We start from the raw sequence: 18,310 nt of genomic DNA, 5'->3' as shown, positions 1-18,310 counted from the left end.
AGACCAGTGATTTTCAGTGTGCAGTCCTTGAGTGGGTTGTAGAGGGTCCCTAGTAAAAGGAGGAATAGAATATTTTAACTTTAATCACATTTCTTGAAAGTTGGAACAGCAAGGGAAGACATAGAATTAGCCATTTTGATTGATTGCGATTTATAGTGATCCTAGTTTGATCATTGATTGACAATGAAGATGTTACCTTCAAACCTAAAAATAAACTCAAAGGGGATTCCTTAAGACAGAATCCTCTCAAATAAGGGGTCTATGGTGTAATGTGCATATACTGTGTGTTAGACTATGCTTTTGTTAACTGTGTTGGGATTTGAAGACAATCAAAAGCAGTAAGTTTTAATTGTGAACTTAAAAGGGGGAGGAGTGAGGAGGCAGGGAGAGGGAAAGAGAATGAAGAAGGGAGGGTGGGGGGTCACAAAGAGTGAAGCTTGAGGGGAAACATGAAGTTGTACATTCCACAGTTTGAACGGGGGAGCATCTGGAAATCCTTAAAGGAGAGGGGAGGGGAGAGGAAAGGAGAGGAGGAGGCTAAAAGAGGATCGGCTGAATATTTAAGCCACATATACGGAATGTGAGCAGGGTCGCAATATATAATGTTTTTTAAGAGTTAAAGGTGTTAAAGGTGTGTGTGTGTGTGTGTGTGTAAAAATATGGAAAATATGCAAAAATGAGCAACAATGAGAAGTTCCTGTCAAGTAATTTGAATGATTTGTTAACGTCACTGCTCAAAAAAGAGTAATAACAGTAGAGTGGGCTGTTAAAAAAGAAAGCATGATCGCATGAGACAGATGTTGTAGACAAGAAAAGAGCAGGGGAAGTCTGACCAAAGTGTTCGGCCTCTTCCTGCCTGACGAGCAGCTCAGGAAGTTGAGGCAGACACAGAAGGGGAGGGCTGACACAGAGAAACATATTTTCCCTTTGCCTTTTAGTTTTTCCTTATTCAGTCCTGCTCCGATCAACAGGAGGAAGAAAAAGGGGGGGCAGAGAGGAGGCGGAGTTTTCAATGGAGCTGAGAGAGACCCGGAGTGATCAGTCGGACCCTCAATCTGTGCAAATATGATGGAAGCCAGCGTTATTTCCAAGGACACCGGGTGAGTTTGTGAGGGGTCTGTGATAATGTAGCTGGGTGAAAATACAGTGCAGGAACTGTACTCTTTGGCAGGAGGGGGATGTTGTAACTGCTGTGGAAGGGGGGGGGGTCAGGGGCTGAAAGTCAGGCAGCCAGAGCAGGAAAAACAGATGTGATGACTCACTGACTAATAAATAGGTCAATAGCTTCTCAGAGTTTGTGAAACAGTAGATCCTGATTTTGTGTTTTCTCACCAAATCTTATTTCTAGTACATGAACTGAAGCAGGAGAAGGACTTTGTTACAGAAATGCTGACATTCAGAGTTGATCCCACTAATGTGTGAGAATACGAGTGGTTGAAAGTTGCCCCAGACAACTCTAAAAAGGCAGATGAGACCGTTATAAGGCAGCCACAATGATGTCGACACTGACTCTACAGAGCAGCGTTCTTTAATATTATTTAGGTTGAGACTGTTTAACTTTTATCGCTGCGTTTGTTGAGCCTAATAACATGCTCTCTTTTAAGAATAAGGTTGTCAAATAAAAAGACAAATGATAGGTTACAATGAAATGTTCATTTGGTCCATTTATTCTGTGGATAAGAGCTAGAGCCAGGGTGGAAATGTGATTATCCTATAGGTCATGTTAGGTCAAACAAAGTCAGCAGAAGATGAGGTATTCAGATCCTTTACTCAAGTAAAACGATCAAATCTGCAATAAAGAAATACTCCATTACAAGTATAAGTACTGCACTGAAAATCAGTCAGTGAACGTACTTTGGTATGATTATCAGTAAAATGTAGTAAAGTATCAAGTAAAAGTCGTGCAGTTTATATTTGTTTAACTGGATTGTTATTAATAATCAATTAATGTGTAAGTAGTGTTTTTCTGCTCATTTGAACTTTTTTATACACTGTTGGGTAGATGAATCATAACAATGCACCATATATATACTAGTTTCTAACGCTCAAGTAAAGTACAACTATCTCAAATTTGTACTTAAGTAAATAGTCTGTACAGAGTTATCCCGAGGACTGCAAAGAAAGCTCACATCACACGTTTAAAACAATTGCTCTTTGAGATAAAAGTCAAATACAGCATATTCCAGGACGTCTGTGCCGAGTGTTTTACTGACTACTGCAATTTTCTACTGCCATGCCCCATTTAGCTGACCTAACGGTTATTCTACCCCTTTTCCTGTGAGCAAGCCTAACATGTGTGGCACAAACAGGACTTTTGGGGAGTGTTCTGTAGTCATGTGCTTTCCTCAGTTTCTCAAGATATTCTTTTTGAATTCACAGAAGAGTGACCTAACTCGCAACTAGATTATATGTGGCTTCAAATGTTAAAAGAGATCCAGTGGTTCAAATAACAAATAGTGTAAGAGTTGTTGTCCTTATGCAGACAGATTCAGAAACTGACACCGTTATGTTACCATGAATAATCTACTGACCTCAGTTTTCTAAGGAACTACTTCTTTGGTAAAAAGTGGATCCAAGAAAAATGGTTCTCTGGAACGGAGCAGGGTGTTGGGGTGGAGGGAGAAGTCTAAGATATCTCAGAACTGGAACAATAAAAAACTAAACTTTCTGCAAGGCCAGCTACGACTAAAGACGTATGTTTCTCTCTCTAAAAGACCTATGGTCCTTTTAAAACTACAGTGTTGATACAGGTTCACATAGCCTAAGGCAGTGTTTCCCAACCTTCCTCATTAAGGGACCCCTTATCTAAGTGACATATTTTATGGATATTTCATATTATATTCAATGCATAACAGTAACAGTACAGAGGAACTCATAAATGAACCCAAACAGTGAAGACAAGAATGCAGGAAGTTTGTGTAAAACAAGTGATTTGAATTCATTTTAAGCAGACTATTTATTAAGAGAACTCCTTATATAATTCTCTGTCTGTATTATGTATTGTGTACATTTTTTAACAATCATACATACTTAATAGGCTTCCTATTTGACAAATTCAGTGTTTCCCTCTACGTCTATCAGCTCTTTGTCGTACTGGGTAATCTAAACTTTAAAAATGATTTCATCTAGTTTTCTTCATAGAAATGAATATAATGCTGATATGTAGACCTACTCTGTATATTTCAGAAGTTTTCTTACCCCCCTGAAATCAAGAAGGCCCCTTTTAGGGTTAGGAACCACTGGCACAGGGCACGGATACTCAACTCACTTAGGGTGGGAGGGTTACGTTAAAAATGTAATCAGAAAAAGTACTTTCAAAATGTAATCTGATACAATTACTAAAAACCTGTTAAAAAACCAAAGTCAGTAACATTATCCTAATCCTAATTTACTGCATGTAATAGCTACAACTGCATTTTAGTTGTAAATGCTTTGGTTACATTTGAAAGCGTTTAACGCAATCATGCAATGACTCAAATGTTGGAATGACTCATAAATATAAACTGTGTGTATAAACTGTTCCTACCAGGGACAGAATAAATAGCATATTTAAAGCAACACCATCAGGGATTTGGTACTTTTGGTACGATTTGGTGCCCCCAGTTGCAATACCACTGTGGTAAATACGGACAGCTGTGCACATGCATTTGTTATGATTATATTATTATGATCAAAAATTAGAGAGTTGACAACTTTGTTAACACAGCCAAACATCAAGCAAGTGCAACAACAAAAGAAACAGCGAGCCAGCTAATATTACTGACTAGTCCAAAAGCAAGAAAACCAGCTCGCCGCCACTCTCGCAAACGACTAAAAGCCAGTTCCAGATTTATTCTTGTCTGGTGGATTCCTGCTCAATCGCTCTCTCCTTTTCTTCTCTTAGTCTTCCACTGTTCTTGACGTTCTCCGCTAGCAAAGTTACATAGTACAAGAACAGGCGTACGGGTGCACAGTGGGAATGACAGAGGCACCATTCACCCTGTTACAACTCAGTGTAGCATCAAAATGATTTTGAAGCTGTTATTTTAGGCTAGAAAAGTTACATATTGTTGCTTTAGGCTCCATTAGTATGTGTAGGCCAACATGGAACTTCTCAAGGAACAGCCCAGGGACATTTACTAACTGGTATAAACAAACAGAAAAACTCTCGGTGTGAATCCATTTATTTTCATTGTGAATTAGAAAATGGTCGGTGGGCCACCCGGCAGAAGTTGAGTATCACTGGCCTAAGGTATCTCTCTTTCTTTCAGCATTTACTCTATATTTACTTCACTGTTCTTTCATACATGTGATTCACTGCTGGCTATTAGGGCCCAAAATGGATCATGGGACTGACTGTTTCCTACAATAAAGAAGTACTCAGCTGTACGTATAAACAGAGACAGGGCGGGAGCTCAAAGGGCACAAGCAGCATATTACAGCATTCACAAAGTTTGCCAACAACTATCTTCTGGAACTGTAGTTGTTTGCTCACTAAAGTGTACAAAGGGGGAAATCTCTGATGTGGAAATTGGACTGATGTGGTCACACGGTTTTCCCATTAAAAGCCTGTAGTTTGTACCAACTGTAGACACAGCATCTCCACTGACACTATTAAACTCAGTTCTTATCAACATGCTGTAGTATTTAATTGCATACAGACTGGTGTCCTGTTCCATCTGAGGGCAAAGTAGAGTTAGCCGGATGCTAGTTGTAGCTAAACTGGCACTGCAGCAAAAAGTGTAACCTGACTTAAGTATTTTAAAAATCAATATGATTTTACTGTCAAGCTACCGTTATTGTAGCATCTCCTGCTGATATTGTTGCTGTTCAAAGTTAAGACATGCAGACAGGAGTACCAGCACGAAAGCTAAGCAACGTAGCAACTGCTGTGGCCGGGGGCAGCAGCAAAATATAGCCACCTAAAAAGAAAGGTGTTTTTGAACGCTTTACCTTGCTGTCAGACAGCCCTTTCCAATGAGAAAATAAAGCATTCCTATCGGCCTATGCCCTCTTCAAAGCCACCGGACCTCATTATAAAAAACCCAGTAATTTTATCTCGCAGAACACAGGAGTAGCTTGTACACTAGTGCCTCGGTCAGTGGTTAGTTTGTGTTACTATGTGACTTTGGTGCTTCAACACGTTAGTTTGATGCCAAACTAACTGTAGTTGCTGTGGATTGAGGCAGCGGTAGCCCAGCAACTGTTGTGTGCTGCGAGGTAAAATCATTTTCCTTGTCAAAGTAGTCTGGTGGGAGGGAGTGCTTCACCTCATACAACCACACTTCAATACATCTGAGTTAATACTTTAACAAGGTCTCAATTCATTATGTGTCACTTGTGAGAATTATGACTAACTCTCTCCTCAGCTCTACCGAGTGTTTTATCCTCTTTTAGTTCACTGTTTTGGTTTTACTCACTGCTTTCATCAGTGTTGTTTCAAACAGCAGAAGGCAGATGTTTCCAGTGAAAAAGCTCTGAACCCACTGAACACTGCAGCACCAAAGTTACAGGCAAACCTAGCCATTAGCTGGTGAACATAGTGGAGCTTTTAGCAGCTAAAGCAGTATCTCAGACAACATAAAACTCACCAAAACCAACTTTTTTTTGTCTTTCTATATTCTTTCCAACAATCACCAAGTCTGGTTTGGTCAAAATAAATCCTTAATTTACCAACGTAGATGATAAAAACAGCTGTTTCAGTCACTCTACTCAGCTGCACACAGAGCAGACCGGCTATGGAAACAAACCACAGAGAGACTGCGACAGCAACACAGGCAGAGGGAGTGTGAAGTCATTCTCACTCAGGACACCATGACTCCACTATATCTTTACGTAGCTACTAGCTGTAAGTAAGTAAGTAAGTAGGAACCAATAGGCTAGGGGCTGAGTACCACAGGGGTAGGGAAGTAGGGAGAGAAAAATAAAGAATAACACCAGCTTTATCCTTTAAGCACTACAACAATAGGATTTCTGTGCAAAACAATCTAGCAGATTCCCTAAAGAAACAGATCTGCTCCTTATTATTCACAGTAATGAAACACATCATGTGTCACTAGCTGCATGCAGTACACAGGGTAAACTTTAACTCCAGTCAGTGTGTCTGCAGTCACAGAATATGAGTCAAGTACTGGTGACCAGATGCTTGTTTCAGGAATCAACTGAAGCACAGACAAGATGTAAACGAATCCTCTGCACGTTATTTCCATCCCTGACATTTACTCTTTTTTTCTTTACAGTCACACAAGCCCTCTGACAGGAGCACTTGACACTACATCCATCCCCTCTATTGCCTCCATCCCTCCATCTTCTCCCATCTCTCCACCTTCCCTGCCCTCCTCCCACCCTCCGGCCCGGCCATGTCGACCAAAACCGCCACCTCCTACGGCGAAGCCCTCCCAGCTCCCCTCTTGTCCTCCTCTACCTCCGTCCACTCCTCCATCCCTCCCTCCTCCTCTCCCTCCTGTCTCCAAAGCTCCCCTCCCTCAGTCTTCCAATCCTCCCTCTGTTCCTCCCCCTCTCTCCTTCAACCCTCCTCCCCCATCCCTTCCTCCTCCTCTCTCCCCTACTCCGGCCTCTCCTTCTCCCCTGCTTGCTCTCCAGCCAACTGTCCCCTCTGATCCTACCCCTTCTTTTAGTCCTCTTCCTCCTCCATTATCTCCAACAATCTCACACTCCTCCTCCTCATCACTTCCTCCACCACCTTCCCCTGTCGTCCCACCAACCTCTTCAACTCCTCCATTGCTGAATCCTATAGATCAGCTGGTTGGGAGCGCCTCGGTATGGCAGCCCAAAGGACTCAGCCAAGACCAGACCACAAGTATAATGGAGAACGAGACGGCTGGGGTGAGATACACAAAATAACTATGAAATTGAATTTAAAAAATACAAGGAAAACGCAGACAGACACATTCTGAAACATCTGTTTGTTGTGTTTATGAGCAGTTGTTGATTTGCAGAACTGGTCCATTTAAAGAAATAGTTCAACATTCTGGGAAATCCATTATTTGCTTTCCATTTCCATTTCCGAGCGTTAAATGAGAAGATCAATACCAATCTCATGTCTGTGGGTTAAGTGTCACAGTGTCTACAGCCTGTATAGTGTGGGCAGCCCTTAAGCAACAGCTGCTTCAGCACTCTGTCTAGGTCTGCATAAGATGCATTCAGGCACGGTATTGAGTGTTGGTCACAGACATTTTGGAAGCACTCAAAGCCCAACACACAAACAGTAAAACTGAGAAAAATAGATTGAAGGGGGGGAAACATGTTTCTGGTTGCAGTAATGTGTGTATTGGAGTAAAGTAAACAGCTAGGTCAGTGAATCTGCTCTGTCAGAAGCACGTGAGACAGACTGAAGAACACGGCTGAAACACCTTCTACAGAACCGTAAAAACAACTTGGTTTTAGGACAAGTTATGTTGTCTAACTACTGATTTTGTGACAGTGAGGTTGCCAGGCAACCAGCAACTGTTGGATTTAGTTTAGTTTTGTGTGTATGTAGCACGTGGGAGAAGTCTGCCTTCAGGGCTTTCTGCCAGAAACCCAGGACTTCACCCAGAGACTGCTGTCCATGTCCTGTGTGGAACAAAAAGTCAATGTTGAACAAACCATGATCCTTATCTAAACCTGAAGTACTTTTGGTGCCTAAACCTAACCAAAGTGCGACTTTTTCACCATGCTTACCACGTGTTAGGTTACTAACAGAGAGGAAAACTTCTCCCATGCACATGCACATACTGTATTTCAAAACCTTATTTTACTGAACATGTTCTTCATGCTAACCTCAAAGTTGTAACCGCTCATGTTGACATTTGCAGGTGTTCCTGGTTCACAGCAAAGAGGACATGGGCATGACACTGTCAGTACGCCTGCCTGACGAACAGGGGGTGCCACTCGTACAGAACCTGATGGTCAAACAACACAAAACATGTACGTGTTTCACATAGTGCAAAATGCAAGATTTGCATGGCTGAGCACAGATAACACGGCAGAGCAGTTAGTGATTCATTCTTCAACTGTTTTGTGTCTCAGTTGTCCACTTAGATGGTTCCTATCTGGTTTTTGATGACATCTTCAAACTGATCTCTTTCTACTGTGTCAGCAGGTAACACAGACACACAGTGCACATAAACATTGTGTATGTATGCAAATACATAAAAATAGAAATAGAAATGCTGTCACACCATGTACATACAAGAGTGTTCATACAAACATACAGACATAAGCTTACCACTATATATAAACTACATGCATATTTACACATATAGTACACATTACACCGTGCAAATGATGCACACACGCACAAACAGAGCCACAAACAATGTAAGACTGTGTTATCATATTATTAATGCTCCCTGCTTTTACTTCATGCTGGCTTTTTCTATTTGAATCCACCAATCAGGGACATCCTGGCCATCCCACTGAGGTTACCTCAGGCCATTACCACGGCAACTAAGAGAGAGGAACTGGAGGTCATCTCTGCTATGGGTACAGGTAGATAAATCTGCATCATTAAGTGCATTGAAGTTGGGTCAATGCTGTAGCAAAGAGCAGGATACCGCAATAAAATATAGACGATAATGTGAATTGCATCAATAACGCTACTTAGCAGAAAGGTTTCAAAGAAAATATATATGAAGGATGTCTGACAACATACAGACACAGAATGAATGTACACTTTGGAAAACACAAGATGGAAAGTATCAGAGGCGAGAGACAAGCAATGTGAAATATTTAACAAAAGAGACAGCATGAATAGCCAGCACAAATATGATGTGTAATGTATGCATATTTCAAGGTCTCCATGAACATTCTAAAGGTGCGTAGGTGCACTGTAAAATAATTAATACAAACATTCTCCTAGACAGTATTACATTTGACTATTTTTCTATTTTCTAGATACATATCCTTAATAGAATAATTTGCTATTTTGGATATATATTTATTCACACTCAATACCTTACAAAGATTGATACCACTCTCATATCTTTCTGTTAAATCTGAAGCTACAGCCAGGAGATGATTAGCTTAACTTACCATAAACACTAAAAGCATGGGGTAACTAGCTAGCGTGGCTCTGTCCTATGATAATAAAATCCACCTACCAGCACCTCTAACCACCCACTAACAAACACCACATATCTATATATAACCAAAGTGTAAGTGTGTGGTTTGTGGGGGGTTATGTGCAGGACTATTTCTCAGCCCACTGAAGTGACTTCCCCGGGTCTCCACAGCCTGGCAACCTCACAATGACAACAATACTGAAGTCACAGCACTGGGCCAGAGGGGTTTCAGAAAGGAGATTGTTCACTGAAGAGTCATTTCAGTCTCTCTTTTTATTATCAGAATTTGATCCATTCAGTTAGCAGCTTTCATAGGAATGAATGTGGCTTCATCTTTGAAAGAGGGATTCAGTTCTGTTTTCTAAAATGCTGAAGTATTCCTTCATGAAGGTGAACCTTGTGCTCAGAGCTTTTTTTTGTCAAAAAGCTATTTCCAAGGTCAGTAATGAGACAGTCAAAGAATGTTTCCATATAATGTGAGAGAGGTGAATACAAGGAAACACCAAATTACACAATAAAATAAGGGAAGTAAATCAGATAAATCTGTACAAAGAAACTTTTTTAACATGGACAGCATGTGTTGCAGATTTCTGGAAGTCCGATCTGAATCAGCAGGCAGAGAAGGACCTGATTGTGGATCAGAACCCCAGCAGACTCTACTTGTATGTAAACCCTGTCACTTTGGAGGAGAGCCCCAACAAAGACCAGAACCACTCCTCTGTCTCCAAACATGATATCATTACCAATCAGAACATCACCTCCTCCCTGCAGAATGGAGAGGCCACACAGAAGGTCAGCCCAGAGGTCAAAGGTCAGACTAAAACCACGCCCAAACCTGAAATTAAATACAAGCGCCCCCCACCCAGACCCCCCAGCCTGGGCTCAGGGTCTGGGATGGGCCTTCTCTTCTCCTCTACCCCCTCACCTCACACCTCATCTTCTGTAACTTCAGCCGCTGAGAGAAAAGAGGAAGGAAGGGGAGGAGTAGGGGAGAGAGAAGAGAGGAAGTCAATGTCAACATCACCTCCTCCGTCGAGGCCTCCTGTACCCCTGCAGAGCCGAGCCGCTCCCCCTCTGCCTCCTGCTCCTCTCCGTCGCACCTCCTCCCGGAAAAGCACTGACCGAGATGTAGGAGAGGGGAGGGAGAGAGAGAAGGGACAAAATCCTGCAAAGAAAACTGAGAGAGAAGGGGGAGGAGAGAGAGGAGAGGAGAAAACAGGAAGTAAATCAGGTCTGCTGGGTGAGGAGGCTGAACAATTGAACAGTAGCCAACATCAAGAGGAGGAAGTAAAAAAGGAGACAGAAAAGAAAGAGAAAGAGGATGGAAAGCAGGAAAAAGACATGAAAATGGATAAAGAGGATGAAAAACAAAAATCCAGCTCCCAGTGTCCACAGTTGGTGACGAAACCGTCCCGTCCAGTCCCTCCACCGAGGAGGAAACCATGTTCCCCGGACGCACCTGTGTGCTCCAACCAGGCCGGAGGAGGATTAGCCAATCAGAGTGCTGGGACAAGAGTGCCCCCTCCCTCCCCGGCGCGGCGGCCGGATGTGTCACTGTACTCGCCACAGGGGGGCGCTGTGCTAGGACCCGACCCCGACTCTTGCTCTACCAGCAGCACAGAAGAAGAAGGAGAGCTGAACCAGGAACAGGAGCAAAACCACAAGTAGGTCTGGATGAGAAAGGGTGTGATTGGCTGGTGTAGCCCTGCCTCCCTTAGTTACTGTTGCTATGCCCATCAAGCTGTCCATGGTCACATGGCACATTTAGTTTACAATAGCCAGGTTTCCATCGCAATGTAGTGCAAAGTAATCCGTCTTCTTGAATACAGATAGAGCAAAGCAGCTTCTCATTTCTAGTCAGTAAGCATGGATTTATACTAGCTGAAGCTAGTAGCTCGTTAACATTAGCTTAATGAGTTGGTTGAAAAATGCTGTCTCCAGCTGATTTTAGTAGTAATAGTTCATACTCACTTTAAAACAAGAATGCTGTAAATGGGTTCTAAATATGCACTTGATAGTTAAAGATACTACCGTGCTAAAGGACTGATGCCAAAGCTGTATGTTCCAGACAAACAGTCAGAATCCTCACCAGTTAATGATACATGTAGAAGTCATAAAGCACTTCAAAATGAAGAAACAGTGTTGTTCTTATATTCAATTCAATTCAATTCAATTTTATTTGTATAGCGCCAATTCATAACAGAAGTTATCTCAGGACACTTTTCAAATAGAGCAGGTCTAGACCGAACTCTTTAAAACATTATTTACAGAGACCCAACAGTACCACCATGAGCAAGACCTTGGAGACAAGGGCAAGGAAAAACTTCCAGTTGGTGTGAGAGAGAGAGACAAACAGACAGACAGGTGCACAGCAACAACAGTATACATGACAGTATATAGCTTGTAGTCCTGAGCAAAAATGTAAGATCAGAGCCATTGAATCTACACCTTGATAGCAACCGAGACATTAAGAGGAAGAAGGGCTCAAGAATAGACACTTTAAGTAGACACTAAATCTCACTAGAGCAGAGGATGCCAGATACAGAAAAGCTTCCTCATTAGGAGTAACATCAACAAGCAATTTGAAGGCTAACCATGTAGGCCAAACTTGCACCATAAACTGGCAAAATACTAAACTAACAGAGAGCAGTTTTTTTTAACTAAAATCTGTGTAGTAAATGCAGCAGCATTTTTGAATTGTTGTTTTCGATTCAGCCTTGTTTCAGTTAGCTTCCAAAGTGGGTTTGCTGATTTCAGTTCAGTTTTTATTGTTTAAAAAGGTTTAGTTTCAGTTTGTATTAGTTTCAGTGCTAGTTTTATTTTTTATTTATTTATTATAACATCCCAGTCTCAATAAACATATGCACCAATGCCTCTTCATGTTTGTGTTGACAAATTTTACCAAATTGACAAAGACTAAAACTAAAGACATTTCCTGTTTATTTTTTTTTTATTTTTTTATATCAACACAATATCGTTTCAGTTTTTCATATTTTGCCAAAATCTAGTTTTTATTTTTATAACCTTAATATGGAAGATACATCTTTCTCTCATATTAAACACAGTAAAGTTTTTACCCAACCCCTAATCTTGTGTACCAGATAAAATCCTAACTGTGGTGTTTGTGGCATGCAAAATATCAAAATGTACAAGGTTGCTTGTTGTTATATAGAGTTCAAATATATAAATATATATTTAATTATACATACAAATGATCTTACCATTGCACAGAAGGTCTGAAGGAACTGAATAAAACACTGCAGTGGAGGGGCTTACTAGTCAATGTAGTCTGTATATGAAACTAAAGAAAAAGACTTACTGTATATTTCTTTCCAGTCGCCCTGCAGAGAGCCGCAGCCCCAAGGCAGCAGTAAGGAGAACCCCCACCACTGTTATGTTGGGCCGAGCCCGCTATCGCCTGTCCACCGTCCTCACCGGCCTCATCAGCCATGACCGCCGCCTCACACAGCGCATCGTAGAGCTGGCCAGGGACCCTCTGAGCTACTTTGGTAACCTGGTAAGTACACACAGGGAGAAAAACCCTCATGACTTTTGGACTGTGAGTCCAACAATCAGCTGACATATTTGGAACTCAGGATAACAACTTCAACAAAAGCCTAAAACACAGTTGGAATCAAGTTTAGCTCTCTTGTTTTGTATTTAGGTGAAAGAGCACCGTGCATTCACCTTGGAGACCATGTCAAACCACTCCTCCTCCACTGAGCTGTTACAGGAGATCAGACAGATGGTGACTCAGCTGAAGAGTTACCTACTGCAGAGCACAGAGCTGCAAGGCATGCTGGAGCCACAGCATCAGTATGCACAAGACAAACTGGGTAACTATGTTATGTTATATTGACTGTTTCATTCAAGTTTTTTCAATTAATTCCTAAAGTGTTATGTGGGAATAACTGTAGAGGGAATTTTGTAAAACCGTTATTTCCTTTGTATATTTTATTTAATGGAGCGAAGCCTGCAAGCTAGTTCAGGCAGTCAACTCGAGTTGCGCTGCTATACACACATGACATGCCTCACTCCATAATCACTAACCAAGCGCACCCTTTCAATCTGGCGGTCTATTTAAACTGCACAATTTCACAGCTCTCCCTCTGCTCTGTCAATGCCTCTGTTGCCCTGCATCCGTATTAATGCTGCTGCACTGTAAGCCCCACCACCACCCCAGCATCCACCTGTAGGCTCCGACTGGGGGTTAAGGTATCACTCCCCAATATATCTATGTAAACATATCTGCGGGGAGTGATGAGGTCGGAGCCTAGACGCCAAAATCTAAATATGCTATACTGCTTTAATAAACATTTCAAGCGTGAGTTGTCTGACTGAATTTATATTGTGCTACTCAGTCTGTGAAAACAGTAAAATGTCTTCATTGGGTGTGGAGGAGCTTTGTCAAATCTGAGAAACTAACCACGATAATGTCATAAGGAGCAATCTCCCTCTGGGTTTGGAGTTTGAAATATGTGCCCATTTATCAGGCAGGGGTGATTGAATGATAAGATACTGAGTTGCATTATGGGAAATGTAGGCTCCAGCATTTTTGGAGCTTGGCCCATACTATGGACTGAAACTCAGGATATCTTGGCCTCTGCTGCTTCGATTTTCACCATTGTTCTTTTTGTTCTGTCCCTTCTGAGCCCTTCAACTTTATGGGGGAGCAATAGTATAATTGTAGAAGTGTCTCTTTACAGATTCTTTCACAGTAAAAGAAATTAAAGGTGCTGTGAGTGGAACTTCCCATCCGTTCTTGCAGTTAGCAGTCCCATATTGAACTGTTAGTGACTGAACACTCTGTATCGGTGATGGCTGTCAGATTGTAGAGCTATTTAACACTTATTTTAACAGAAAAATATCACTTATAGCACCTTTACATGTGTATGGTTTTCAGTGAAGCTTTCTCAGAACATTTTCCACCCAGTGCAGTATTTAATATAAAAAAGTAATCATTTAAAGAGCTTAATACGGTCTGATTCTTGTTGACAGACTGGTTCTTGTTGACAGACAGGGGTTATTTCAACTATATGTATATGGTCATTTTCAAAGGTGTAGGTAGCGGATTTGTTGTCCATTGTTGTTCATTTGGCAAGATGGAAAATTTGAAATGTATTAATGCTTTATGCATGTATGTGTCCATGCAGAGAGCATAGTAGAAACTGCTCTGTGTAAGAGTGTACTGAAGCCACTGAGGGAGCCAATTTACCAGAGTTTGGAGAAACTGCGCATAGACGACGGCAGCCTGAAACAACTGGCACAGAACCAGGTAAGCCTAAACATGAGCACTTTTGCAATGGTAATAGTCATAGTGAGGAATAAGAAGAGGACGTAGTTGTCACAAACCTACCAGTTTTTACCAACATTGCACCAAAGCTGCAAGACAGCGCTGCACACTACATTTATATTCATACTAGCAGTGACAGCAGTGTGCAGTGCAGTGATGCTGATGCTGTGTTGCTGTGCGTGTCAGGCTGCTGTCCTAGGCAGCACCACCACAGCATTAGGAATAACCACTGCCGTCCCTGAGGCCCCAGCTATGGAGAGGATCAGCATCAAACTCAACAACCTCCATCTGGAGTATTCTCCCCAGAGAAAGATTGAGCTGCTGCTGAAAGCCTGCAAGATCATCTACGACTCCATGTCTGTCAGCAGTCCAGGTCAGTCCCTTAAACAATCATTTAACCTCTGACCCCTAATATTGTTCTAATGTCTCTTTTTTAAACAACAACTAAACACAGCGTGCCTGACCAGGAGACATGTTTGTCGTCTCTGGCTGAGAGGCTAACATCCTGCAGTCCCACACACATGAGTAACACATACATAATACAGCCTTTTAAGTTTTATTGGAGCTAATGGTTCACATTGTGATAAAACTATACCGGAAAAATGTGTCCATTGTTTAACACTGGCTCCTTCATAATGATTGTCTATAAGAAATAGGCCTTTTGGGACAGTGGGCAACACATAAACTGCATTTCCAACTGCTCCCACTATGCCAGGGTTACTTCACAGGCCAGCACTGTTCCTGGGGGCTTGTGGTGGAACCAATCCACTAATTCTCAGTCAGGCTGCCTAATGATCTGACTCAAGAGAATCTTGGGAAATGAAGGAATACTCAATGCGCCATTATCCTGTAATTGCCATCTATGGCCACTTGGTGCTGTTTGAAAGGCTTTACTACTCTAACAACAATTAAATTCTGAGAGTGGCAATTTATTCAGGGTTATAACAGTTATCTCAGGACACTTTTCAAATAGAGCAGGTTGAGACCGAACTCCTTATAACATTTACAGAGACCCAACAGTACCACCATGAGCAAGCACTTGGCAACAAGGGCACGGAAAAACTGCCTGTTAAAAGGCAGAAACCTAGGACAGATCCTTCGGCTCTAGGTGGGTGGTCGTCTGTCTCGACCAGTTGGGGTGAGAGAGAGAGAGAGAGAGAGACACAGACAGAGATAGAGAGAGAGACAGACAGTGCACAGCAACAACAGTACTTAAGAATAATGTAGCATACTTCGTCCTATAGCACACATGGTAGAGCTGGAGCCCCATGTACAAAGGCTGAGTCCTTGCTGCAGTAGCCATGGGTTCGAATCCGAATCCTAATAAATAAAGGCAAAAAGCCCCACAAAATATATATATTCATTTTAAAAAACTATGCATTGGCACAAAACAACAGCTATCTGCTGTCTGTAGACTCTGTCTAAGAATATGTTGATACCAATCTGCACATAAAGTACAAACTCAAATTTAAACAGATTACATACCAAGAATAAGTGTGCTTTATAAACATATCCACCTCAAATCAAGATGTGTTTGCTCTCTAGAGTCAAAATATTTGTGTGTGTTTGTGTGTGTGTTTAGGGCGGGCCCATGGTGCTGATGACTTCCTGCCTGTAATGATGTACGTCCTGGCTAGATCCAATCTGTCCAACCTGCAGCTGGATGTGGAATACATGATGGAGCTGATGGACCCATCATTAGCACTAGGAGAAGGTACACACACACACACACACACACACACACACACACAGAAACACACATTTCTTACTGATGAATCTATGTGTTTGTTACATTATTGATCATGCCATTGTGTGTGTGCGTGTGTGTAGGTTCCTATTATCTGACTACCACCTACGGGGCTCTGGAGCACATTAAGACTTTCGACCAGCAGAGGTCAGCCACACGGCAGCTCAGCAGAGAGGTTCAGGACTCCATCCACCGCTGGGAGAGACGACGCACGCTCAACCAGGAACGCATGTCCCAAGGATCTGTTCGGGTACACACACACACATACAACATTGTCAATAATGTCACATTGTGTGATCTGGAAAGGTCAGAGTGACTCACAAGATGAAAGGGACATTGAGGATTTGTATGGATGCTGCCAGTCAGTCGATGGCTGAAAGCACAATATGATTAAAATGCAATATTCATGAACAAATAGTTAGAACAGAACAAATAGGAAACCACACTGATAGATGTACAATGCATAGTGCTTATATTTGGAAAAAAGAGAGCACAGAAGTATCTAAACTGCTCACAGACCTGCATAGAGGAACAAGCTGAGCTGTGTCCATACAGTTATCTTAGTGTAACTTTTCTGTGTATGTGTGTTGCATAGGACTTTCTGACAGTGTGCTGCCCTGAGATTGGAACCAACCCAAAAACTCTGGGCGTACTCCCGACAACGACAATCCAACAGCTGGCTGAACAGTGTGCTGCACGCTTTGAACAAGGTAAATGTCTGAAAGATGCTGTTACATATTGCTGTCAGCCCTGGGTTGTTACACAATTCAGTTCCTGACCTTATACTAAACAACATGATTTTAAAAGTACTGCTTTCAAATTCAAACTATTTAAAGTGGTACTCCAGAAATTAAATAATGCACTTCCATAAAGTTCAGGGACAGATTTTTGATCAAACAGAGGATGAGATATCCTGACCTTCAATCCACAACACTGGTCGATCCTACACTTGGACTCATTAAGCAACCTCACACAGTACATTTCTTTTCTCAAACATTTATTGGATCAGACATCGAGCTCTAGATGATCAAACTTAATTTCAGCATCTCTGTGTGATCAACCCCTTACATTATCACTACGTTATTATTATTCTCAGGGTAATGCTTCCTTGTTTATTTCTCCCAGACTCCTACATGCTCAGTGTGTATATGGATGGTGCTCATCGGCCCCTGGCCCCTACAGAGTTGGCTGTCAGTGTTAAGAACAGCTGTCAACCTGGAGCCTACTGCTTCATCTATCACCCCATCGACCAACTCAACAACCAGCCCAGCCGCAGCTGCCCCACTGACCCACCCCCAGCTCCACCGGCAGAAAGCTTTTTCCCAGCTGACATAGCGGTTGTCGATACTGTGGAGCCAGAGCCGGAAGAGGAGAGTCTGATTAGCTTGTAACTGCTCCAGCATCACAGTGGCAGTTACTGTATCACAATGGTAACAGCATCACTGTGGTGACTGCATCAAAAAAAGAACAGGGGAACGGAATTTGAAGTGAAGTGTTTAAATCTCAGGTCTCTCTTGAAATATTGATCGAATTTAAACTTAACTGATGTGGATTTGTGCATGCAGGATATCACAAAATATTGTATGTGATGAAACCTGTGTATGACTTCCTTGTTTTAAATTACTTTTATATGAGTTTAAGTCACTGAGTGGTCCGATGCCACCAAAGGGAGCAGTGACCAACTAAAATGACACAACAAAGAGATAAAAGACTGATTTTGTATTGCACCATGGGGTCTGGAACCCCAGGGACTGCTGGGCGATATGGTTTTATAGAATGTAAAACTACATGTAATTCTAACATGCACATATATGATCATGTTTATACTGTTTATACCCTATGATACTTAATTTTACTCTCTCTCTGGTGCTCAAGACTTCTCCCTCAGACAGATGTAGAAAGTTCCTTTTGTGGCATTTTCTATTCAAAGCACAGGTATAGTAGCAGCTATATGGAGATCTTTCATTTACATTCAAAATCTCTAGTAAGCATCAAAAGGGTTCATTCCACATTTGTCTTCTATATACTGATTGTACTGTAAATAAACTGGCTTTTACAATTGTCAATGCTGTGTCTTGTTTAACTAAAGGAGTTGCAGAGCTTAACAATGTTTACAAAGTATATAGATATGTTCCAATATCAAAAAATACTGATTCACAAATGCTTTATAGATCAGAAGCAACGTCAGCAGTTCGGAGAGATTTTAAGATAAATGACGATGACAAA

General features: G+C 41.8%; 1 protein-coding gene and 1 long non-coding RNA gene across 2 annotated transcripts; one reads left to right on the top strand and one right to left on the bottom strand.

Annotated features, from left to right (window-relative positions):
- The first annotated feature begins 777 nt into the window (after positions 1 to 777).
- rin3 (Ras and Rab interactor 3) lies at positions 778 to 18,150 on the top strand. Its single transcript, XM_051396277.1, has 14 exons — positions 778 to 1,100; positions 6,219 to 6,825; positions 7,797 to 7,908; positions 8,011 to 8,083; positions 8,381 to 8,472; positions 9,631 to 10,708; positions 12,381 to 12,561; positions 12,709 to 12,880; positions 14,198 to 14,319; positions 14,524 to 14,710; positions 15,920 to 16,051; positions 16,168 to 16,334; positions 16,680 to 16,794; positions 17,210 to 18,150. Exons 1-14 carry the CDS (start codon positions 1,066 to 1,068, stop codon positions 17,473 to 17,475), a joined length of 3,339 nt encoding a protein of 1,112 aa, XP_051252237.1. The 5' UTR covers positions 778 to 1,065; the 3' UTR covers positions 17,476 to 18,150.
- On the bottom strand, positions 6,891 to 10,212 carry LOC127361572 (uncharacterized). Its single transcript, XR_007884300.1, has 3 exons — positions 10,069 to 10,212; positions 7,762 to 7,883; positions 6,891 to 7,554 (listed from the first exon to the last, which is right to left on the bottom strand). It is a non-coding gene; the product is annotated as an uncharacterized LOC127361572 (long non-coding RNA).
- Positions 18,151 to 18,310: the final 160 nt, after the last annotated feature.

The sequence above is a fragment of the Dicentrarchus labrax genome, unplaced genomic scaffold, assembly GCF_905237075.1.
Source record: "Dicentrarchus labrax unplaced genomic scaffold, dlabrax2021, whole genome shotgun sequence".
In the NCBI taxonomy this organism is placed as follows: domain Eukaryota; kingdom Metazoa; phylum Chordata; class Actinopteri; family Moronidae; genus Dicentrarchus; species Dicentrarchus labrax.
Note: the sequence above shows the minus strand (reverse complement) of the source record. Positions and strands in the feature narration are given on the sequence as shown.